At 32.0% G+C, this 10,007-nt stretch overlaps 1 protein-coding gene across 2 annotated transcripts; it reads left to right on the plus strand.

Annotated features, from left to right (window-relative positions):
• Nucleotides 1-506: 506 nt before the first annotated feature.
• LOC122297816 (E3 ubiquitin-protein ligase RGLG4-like) lies at nt 507-8,466 on the plus strand. Of its 2 annotated transcripts, none has more exons than XM_043108014.1 (12): nt 507-992; nt 4,123-4,207; nt 4,631-4,771; nt 4,854-4,967; nt 5,140-5,237; nt 6,024-6,103; nt 6,828-6,933; nt 7,016-7,143; nt 7,407-7,539; nt 7,916-7,972; nt 8,063-8,180; nt 8,285-8,466. In XM_043108014.1, exons 1-11 carry the CDS (start codon nt 792-794, stop codon nt 8,147-8,149), a joined length of 1,230 nt encoding a protein of 409 aa, XP_042963948.1. In that variant the 5' UTR covers nt 507-791; the 3' UTR covers nt 8,150-8,180; nt 8,285-8,466. The 2 variants fall into 2 exon arrangements, with proteins under 2 accessions (XP_042963948.1, XP_042963949.1); XM_043108015.1 differs by lacking the exon at nt 507-992 and adding an exon at nt 3,753-3,854.
• Nucleotides 8,467-10,007: the final 1,541 nt, after the last annotated feature.

Genomic DNA, 10,007 nt, shown 5'->3' on the forward strand with positions numbered 1-10,007 from the left:
AATTATAAAATTTAATATTTTTCGCTGTAACCTTTTAAATTAAGAAAATAAGTTTTATTTATAAACAGAGTTTTTTGTATCTTGACACGAAAAGAAAGAAAATTTCAAAAGGAATTGCAATTCTTGTCTATTTTATTAAAATCATTTTTTAAAGAACCCACCACATAGACGGGGTTAGACAAACGAGCACGCAGCCTAAATAGATGTTTTCTTTTCTTTCTAAATAGATAGTTGCTTAAGTTTATGAGTTTTGTTACATACAAACACAGTCGCACACTAATCTGTGTATCAATACTGATTTATTCATACTTAAAATTTAAATTAACACTGTTTTCAATAAAATCTATTTTTTGACTAATCACATTACATTGGTACACAGATTAGTACACAATTGTACTTGCAACTATATTTTTTCTAAGTTTATAATGGACTAGCACTGTTTGTCAGAGGGAAGGAAAAGCGGGAAGAACAACAGTATTCTACGCTTATATAAGTTTCTTTACGCTTCACAATTACATTTCACAAATCTCAGCACTATTCCTCGCTTGGCAAGAAAGCAAAACAACATCGTACGCAACGAAAGCTGTCTGTTTGGAATTTCTTCTCCTTTTCTTCTTTTCCCACCTCTTAGTAGCCAAGGGGCACCTATTCCTTTCTTCGTTGGCCATCTGAATCGGCACAGTTATGCATGTCTATTATTAGAAATTTAAGTCGTTTAATTCCAAAGATACTCTTTCTGTGTTTTTAAGACTGCATCACTGTCTGTGAATTGGGTTGTCGTGTTGAGGAAGATGAAACGGGTAACTTCTTGTATCAAGCCTAAGCGTGAAGGTTCCAGAGAAACTAGCAGCAGCAACAAGGGCAACTCCACAGCCAGTCTCCGAGATCCACCAATGAGCGGAAATCAAGGCCAAAATTCCAATGTCGTGGAAAAGCTCTCTGTCAAGAAGAAGTATGGATACATCCCTGATAAGTTCTCTTCCCTTGAGGAGGTTCGCTTCTCCTTTCTTTCTCTATTTTCAATTGTTTTCTTCTGCTCTGGGAATTCGGGTTTTTTTTACATAATTTTTGGATGAGCACGATTTCATGGCATGTGTTTGGGAGTCATGATTTGCGGTTGAGACGGGTAAATCCATTCAAAATTGTCTGTGGACCAACTGATTTTTATTTAATATATCTCTGTTTCAAATTAAAAAAGTCACTGTTTATTATAATATATATAAAAAAATAATGTTAAATATACTTTTAGCTTGTGTAAATTCTGGGTACTATTTTTTAAAATAAATGGAATTTATTAGTAAAAAAATAGTTTTTATTTATTTATTTATATATATTATCTCTCTTTTTAAAATAAATATGCGAAATTTATACATTCGAAAAGTGTAAATATTATTTTTTAAAATAAATAATTAGATTTTAGATATACATGTAATTTTCTATTATTTCTGTATTATTTGAAGAAAAAATTATTTAGAGGTATTTAATTGAAAGAGTTCCAAAATTTAGGTCTTGTTCTAAAAGTTAAAAAATGGATGAGTTCAAAGTTAAATGAAGCAGATGATCACATATTATTAAAATTATTTAAAAAATATTCATTGAATTAATAAATATCATTTATTTATTTCTTGAATAAATATCATTTATGGAGGAATTATTAATGTTATGAAATGGAGGGTATATTTATAAAATAGAGTCGAGTATCTTGTACCTAAAGAAGAATCTGTTATTTGAATAATTTAGATTCTTTAGAATATTCTTTTGTACTTTTCCGTCTTGATTAGGTAATATAATTCGAAGGAAATAGACATAGTTGTTAGTCTTATAACATTTAATATTGTAATAAATGTTGTAGACTTATTGTTAGGAATCGTAAGCTTTATATTGTAGACTTACAATTAATATCGTAAACTTTATAGTATGTGGTCTTTAGAAAATTTAATAATGTCCATAAAAAATAGAAAATTGCTATATCAACTCAAATTCAATTATACTGTTTGCCTCATTGAGGTAGCACTACCATGTGGTACCACATAGTTTAGTAGAAAAAAGTTAAAGCTATAAACATAAAAGGGTAAGATGGAAGTTAGAGTTTTTCTTTTTCTTTTTCTTTTTGAGTTTTCAATGCTATTTTATTTTAAATATATATTTTTTATATTTTTAATAAGTTAGGTGGCATTACATGGTATTATCACATCAATAAGATAAAGTAAGCGGTATAACTGAATGGTATAGTAGCATTTTCATAAAAACTAATATTAAAATAATTATTTTATAAAACTAATAAAAGTTTTAAAAGGATTTACATTATAGGAGGTATGCTCCAATTTTATATATTTATATTTTAAGTAATGCTACTATACTTCTAATTTATACCTATAAGGTTCTCCTATTGACATGTCATCACATGTGATTTATTAAAATAAAAATTTTATATACACTCACTTTTGTGAATTTTTTTATACACTCTAATGATATGATTAGTTATATATTGAAAAAAATTAATCCAACTAATCATATCAGTAGAGTGCATAAAAAATATACAAAAGTGACTGTATCTAACATTACTCATAAATAAAATAGAGAAAAGGACTCATGGGTTCACTTTTTACAATCTTTGTTTAGCATTATTATATTAGAAAAAATATTCAAAATAAAATGAAATTTAAAAATAATAAAGGAAGATTAAAATTTTAAATTCTCTCTATCATTTTATATTTATATTTTATTTTAATAAATCATTATAATGTCACATAAGGTATAAAATGAAAAAAAATTGATATTTACAGTTATGAGTGTAGAAGCACTATTTAATTATTTAAAAAAATGAATAAATACAAAATTTATACTAAAAATAATAAATTTTTTAATAATAAATTTCAATTTTTTTTTAAAAATAATTGTATAGTACTTTTCCACCTCACAATAGTATATATTAGCACTCTATAATAAAAATGGATTATATTTTATTTTAAAAAGGCTCAATGGAATGACGTCAACGCGGTTTCGTGGATTCTACGCCGAACCAATTAATAATTCACTCTACTTTAACGTGTCGGAAAAGGATATATTTGGATTTTTTGAACTTTTGTGAAGAAGGTATCTTTTCTATTTCTATTAATTTAGGATGTGTTTGTGGTAGCCCAGTTTGGTTATACAATATAAAAAATCTCATTCTATCTTAATTTATTATTATAATTTTTTTAAATTTTTATATAAAATATAATAATTAATTTAATTTTTTTCAATTTCAATACAAAATTAATAGTAAAAACTTATATTATAATAATATTTTATTCATTATTATTTAAAATATTTCATCTCTAAACAGGGCCTCAGAATATCGAAACACTTAGCAACATATTTTATTATTTTATTATTATATTTTATTTCTATTTATTATTTTTTACTATTATTTAATATTTTATTATTATTTTTTACGTACTTTTTCATTACTATTTACAACATACCTAGACACTTCTCATAACCTAAACACAACCAAATTAGTACTTCTTCCATTTGAGTGATAAACAGTAATATTTAGAGGAACAATATGTATTTCTCTTTTCAAAATTTTCTCTAAGGCTAACATGTCATTGAAATTCTGATGTATAAAAGGAACAACTTTTTTCCTTATATCCCTTCCCTTGTTGTGGTTATTTTCATAATGTCCACCATGTGCTGGTTGTTCAAGTAGTGTTGATCTCGAGAAAATATATATATTTTCCTATATTTTTCCTAGGGCTGATACCTGACTTTTCCTAGGGCTGATGCGTGACTCCAAGGGAGGATTTTGGGCACCCCGCCTGTCCCTAGCCCAGGCGGTCTTTGCTTGTATCCACCCTATGAGTGGACATGTATTACAGATCTCGTCTAATTCTAAATTCATTCAATCTCACATTGAAATATCACAAAATCGCATGAAAAGAATAAATCATAAATCCAACCATTCTAAAAGATAAAAAAAATTTAGCTATAAATGACAAAAGTTTGTATATTACCATTTAGCAACTCTGTTCCAATATGGAGTTTAAAGTACAAAACATTTGCAACAATGTGAACGTTGCAGAATAATCCAGCAATTTCATTTCCTGCTTGAATAAGAATGGGTATTTTCTTTAACAGGTTACAGCAGCACTGAGAAGTGCAGGTCTAGAGTCATCCAATCTCATTCTTGGAATTGATTTCACCAAGAGCAATGAATGGACAGGTTTGTCTAAGTACAGAAAGCGCTTGTTTTGTTAATATGTGTTACGAAACATTAGTGTTTGAGTTGCTCATAACGCAGAACTCAGATCCCATGGTTAATACACGCGCGCACACACAGATAGATAGATACTCTCCATCTCAATGGAGAGGGTCACCCCAATTGCAGTTTGGCAAAGGTCCAAAACTAAGGGATGTTTCATTCTATTTCCTTGTACGTAATCTTAGGTAGTTTCTGCATAAATGCTTCATTATATTGAGGGTCGATACATCTTTGAAAGGTCCTTGCTAACAGATATATAATCCCCTGCTATGATGCAATGATCACATATTCAAGGATCTAACCTGGCACGTAGTGTTTATTGGTTAACCAATAATATAGACCTTGTATATCTTTGAGACTAATGCATCAATCTTGTTACTGAAGGCCAAGTCTCGTTCAATAACCGAAGCCTGCATGCCATTGGAGATACGCCTAATCCATATGAGAAGGCCATAGCTGTGATTGGAAAGACTTTAGCCCCTTTCGATGAAGACAACTTAATTCCTTGTTTTGGTTTTGGTGATGGTATGTCTAGTCCTCTAAAGTCGAACATATTGACAATATTCTCGCATTTTCTAATATGATTCCTGGATTATTTTCTGTATAGCCACCACACATGATGAAGAAGTGTTTAGTTTTCACAGTGATAAGTCACCTTGCCATGGTTTTGAAGAAGTTTTGTCCTGCTATAAGAAAGTTGTTCCGGCCTTGCAGCTCTCAGGTCGGTTTCCTCTTCCATCATTGTAATGATGATACTTCATTAATTGGAATATGATGGCACCAAGCCATGGATTACGTTCTACTTTCTGCTTTTGACATTAGCTAACCTTGTCTATAATATTTTGCTTGTCTCAAGTGACATAGCTTCATGAATGTGTGTAATTTTGTTCAAGGGCCAACTTCTTATGCTCCGGTAGTTGAGGTTGCAATCGACATTGTCGAGAAAACTGGTGGGCTGTACCATGTGTTGGTTATCATTGCCGATGGCCAGGTTGAAATCAAGTCCTCTCTATCTCTCTGTTTTTCTCTCGCAGCCCCACTAACAAACTGTCACAAAGGGATAAGCTCAATGCCTAGGCAATTTAGAGGGTCCCAAAGACACCCTAATAAACACTGCCTAAAAAGCTATACTTACTATTTAGAGGCCTGAAAAATAAAATTCCCTTAAAAATCTCCTAAAGAAATCAAAAGATGATGAAACCACAAAAAACATTTTCACCATGCAGAGATAAGGTTAAAGACACTAAACTTTTCTTACCTAAAAATCTATTTTTAAAACCTTTCTCCCATTTTCTTTCATAACTCTCAATATTCTGTTCTATCAAGCTCTCATCTCACTTTTTACTGCATCCATACTTGGTGAGGAGACAGCGTAATCAGCTGAAATACTAAATGATTATTCATATGCATAGTAAATCCAGTTACTTAATTCACACAAAGTAGTTTTAAATAACTTACAATATATGTAATTATTCTTTTATATAATATAAATATCTTTAGATGATGATGGTTTCAAAATTATTGTTCAAGTCTCGAAAATTTTATAAGAGTTTGCACATATGGTCTAAATTTGGTTCTTGGAGTTAAAACTATTAAAAGAAATACCGAGAAAAGAAATTAATGTTCAAATTGAAACATTAAACTATAGAAATAAAATTAAATTAATGTTCAAATTGAAACATTAAACCATAGAAATAAAATTATGTTGATCACCCAGCTGCAACGTGGTTTCATGCACACATTCTATCTCATTGAGAGTGATTTCTTTATTGTGAAGGTTACAAGAAGCGTCAATATAGGTGATAATGAATTAAGTCCACAAGAAGCCAAAACAATCCAATCAATCGTCAATGCAAGGTAGAGTCTTGCAGATAGACGGATTTATATTTTCTGGTTTTAGGTTTTAATTGAATTTTTTTCTTCTTTTCTTTTTACTATTGAAGTAAGGCTTGGTCAGGCATTGTTTTTTTTATATCCTATCTGCAATTTATTCTTTAAAACGCTAGAATAGGGATTCTTCAGTCAGTAAAAGAAAATGCCGGAGAGCAAAGGAATCAGTAGTTGTTTAAGTTGTGGTATCAGTAGAATAGGGATTCTTTAAGTTGTTTTTTTACTAGTGGTACTGTTTGAATTTCTAAGAAATATCTGTTGTGGGTAGCGGTTTGTTGCTTGTCATCTCAGTTTGGGTTCTGATGGGCAAGGTATGATCTAGAGTTAGCGTGCCATGTTGGCTGTGTTGTGGGAAGTACTGTGCTTCTTTAATTTTACATTTTACAATGCGTTCAACCTAAAATGCTTCTTTTTGTATTAGAGGAGGAAAACAATTATAGAGTGAAAAAGGGGATTTGAATAGTTTAATGGACTTTCCCAATTCCGAACAATAAAATCCAAAAATTGTAATGTACAGCCTTTGTCTCCTTTAATGCACAAGCTTAACTGTGAAATAAGTGGATCTGGTGAGACACTGACAGTTAAATTAGTATAAATGATCAGATGCTAAAGAAACAGCTGTGGCAGTTGTGCTGTTTAGAAGCAATGTTGTTAAAACTAAACAGTTTAACTTTTTGATATTAACATCCAGTTCATATCCTCTGTCAATTGTTCTTGTCGGTGTTGGTGATGGACCTTGGGAAGACATGAGGAAGTTTGATGACAAGATCCCTACACGCGAATTTGATAACTTTCAGGTATCACAGTAGTAGCATACAATTAACTTTAATTTGATTTGATGCAATGTTTTATTTTTTAAATAACATATTTTCTGTGCAGTTTGTCAACTTTACTGAAATAATGTCAAAGAATGGGACACCTTCCTCAAAAGAAACAGCTTTTGCTCTAGCCGCCCTAATGGAGATCCCCTTCCAGTACAAAGCAGCAACTGAGCTTCACATAATTGGGTAGGGTTCCTTATCCTTCTCATATTATAGTTTTCAAGTGGTGGCTATAAACCCGATGCAAACTTCCCCTAAGTGAGAGCTTTTCTGTGAAAAATTGAGGTATTCTATGAGCCAATGATTGGATATAGACTCAGAACTATACGAGTTCTCTTTGTTGTTCCAGTTATGCCAAATTCAATTGTGGGTGAAAGGCAAATGTCATGTTATTGAACTTGAATTAGATTGTGAATGGTTTCTGATCAACATTTGCTCTTGGATAAAAGACGTGTGACAGGAAGAGCAAAGAAAATCGTTCCACGCTCTCCTCCAGCTCCTTACACTCATCGTCCACCGCCGACTCGACAGCCAAGCATCCTTCCATCATCAACACCGATGGGAGATGGACGCAACCAATCGGTATGATTATAGTGTAGCGTGTTTTTCCATGTTTGTGAGAGTGTCACCTGTCTATATATTATTGCTCTAAAAACTGGCCATTTAGTGGCCTGGCAACATTGCTGAGTAAACACGTAGGGAGTCCAAAATTAGAAATAAGACTTAAAAAGCAGTCTACCTATCTAGCCGTGCAGTCTAAACCCGCTTACCGTTGAAACATTGGGAGTCACCTAGCTCATTGTTAGTTCTGCCACCCGTGGTATGATGGTCTAACCTACCTGGTGAAGGGACTCTTACAGGGACATGTTAACTCTTCCAATCTAGTCTTAGGTCTATTCCTTGATGGGTTTTATCAGTTCAGATCTCTGATTTATTTTTCTGTCTAATTTGAATATAGGAGTGCCCAATTTGCCTAACCAAACCAAAGGACTTGGCATTTGGCTGTGGACACATGGTGAGCTGCAATGATAGCTATATTTGCTCTTATTTTTTCCCTCATTTGCTGGTATTTCAATCATTATGTATAACAATTATTTCATTGCAGACCTGCAGAGACTGTGGACCGAAAGTTTCCAATTGTCCAATATGCCGCCAGCCAATCAGAAGTCGCATCCCGCTGTTCACTGGGTGACTGCATTGAGAAAAACAATTGGATCCCATATGTAAATTCTTGTTTCTGTAAATATGTCTGCTTTTGTCTATATTTGTGAAATTATGTATGATTTCTCATCACTAGTTAATTGATCCATTGTAAATATGTTTGCAGTCAGCAACAACAATTGGCTTTACTCGTATGGCTTATGATCGTTCGACTTCAACATATGCGATTACCTATTAATTTGTATCATCTTCCAACAAGTTGTATTAAAAACCTTCGTCATTTACTTAACCATAGCATATTATTAATCTTATCCCAACTACTAAGTAGCGGTTAGTTTACCAGGATTACCAAATTCTTTCCTTTGGTTTCCGGTTTTGATTTCATAGTTCAGCATTCTAATATTCTTGCATGCATCACATTTGTGTATGTTGTGAGAATCAGAAGATGAGAGATGGAAATAGGAGATTCCCTCCTGTTGTGAACTCTGGGTTTAAGGTGTACAGTTGTCTAAATGCCACCACCAACCACTACCCTTTGTCTATCTTTGGCAGCCACAACTTGCAATCACCCATAGGCTGTTGCGACGCCATCCAAAGCTCAAATGGAGAGAAGAAAACCTCATATTAACTGAGAGTAAAACATCAGCTCTTGACTTCACTTATTCCTTATTCTCTAATTTTTGGCCCTACAAAAGCATAAAACTAAACTCTTCCATGAAATATACACAGATAGAATAAATATTGCCATCTCATCAAACTACATCTTTGATCCTTGAGTTCTTAACTACATGATATTCATTAGTTGTTACAAATTTCTAGAATTTCAAGAGAAATCAAGAACATATGAACGATATGATCTTCGAGGGATTAGAGCATCCAAGAAATAAGTTGTATTAAACTTTCTGAATGAATGTTCCTTTCACGAGTTCCAATTCTTATACCATTGAATTACAATTATTCTCGTTCTAGTGGTAAAGACAGAATGGTAATCTAACCATATTAAGTGAGGACAACTCTGTCATTTCATCCTATTAATGAATCATGTGCTACTCATGTGTTTCTTATTCCTTTAGTCCCCAACTCAATCTATCTTGATAGCTACTCATTCAAATTCCCCTCACCCTTAGAGCATTCACATCTCATTCCTCATCCTCATCCCTATAATTTAACTTAAAATTATATTTTCTCAAATTTTTTCCTAAATTTTATTCATCTTCTAAAAACCTCTCACATCTCATTCCCAATCCCTATCTCTATTCTATTAAATAATATTTCTCTATTCTTTTTTTATTACTTTTTTCTCTCCCTTCCATTTACAATCTTAACTACTAACTCTTTTGTCTCATTATTTTTTTTTCAAATATCAATTTCTATTAAATTTTTTTACGGTTTTGATTATCAAATACAACATTTTTTTAACCGAAATTCGTATTATAAAAATAGTAATTTTTTTTATTTAATTAGTGCATTTTCTAAAGTGATGGCCATATTTTATTATTTAGTATTCTTTATCCATTTTTTTAATGGTCTTGAACCAAGTCACGTATTGAATATAAAATTTTCACTCATTTTTTTCTCGGTAACAGTGGTCTTCTATTTCTTTCATGTAATAGTGGATTAAATTTGGCATAATTTATAATTGTTTCTGAAATTATGGCATCCAATTTACTTGCACAAAAGTATAACAGGAAACTATCATCAAAAGTACAATAAAAAAAATTACATTACAATCAATCCAAATTTCGGGCATTACTGCGTCTCATCATGATTTCCCTCTGGAGTTACTGGAAATATAGCCGTTGCATTTCTGGCATGACACACACATCCATCATCATAATGCGCTGATCTGATTCCGTCTTCGCAAGCTCCACTTTCTCAACCTCCAACCT

The sequence above is a fragment of the Carya illinoinensis genome, chromosome 15, assembly GCF_018687715.1.
Source record: "Carya illinoinensis cultivar Pawnee chromosome 15, C.illinoinensisPawnee_v1, whole genome shotgun sequence".
Lineage (NCBI taxonomy): Eukaryota > Viridiplantae > Streptophyta > Magnoliopsida > Fagales > Juglandaceae > Carya > Carya illinoinensis.

Coding starts and splice junctions, on each gene's coding strand:
- LOC122297816 (XM_043108014.1), top strand. CDS start 792: ATGAAACGGGTAACTTCTTGTATCAAGCCTAAGCGTGAAGGTTCCAGA. Junction 4,772..4,853: donor TTGTTTTGGTTTTGGTGATG/GTATGTCTAGTC, acceptor TTTTCTGTATAG/CCACCACACATGATGAAGAA. Junction 7,144..7,406: donor ACTGAGCTTCACATAATTGG/GTAGGGTTCCTT, acceptor CTTGGATAAAAG/ACGTGTGACAGGAAGAGCAA.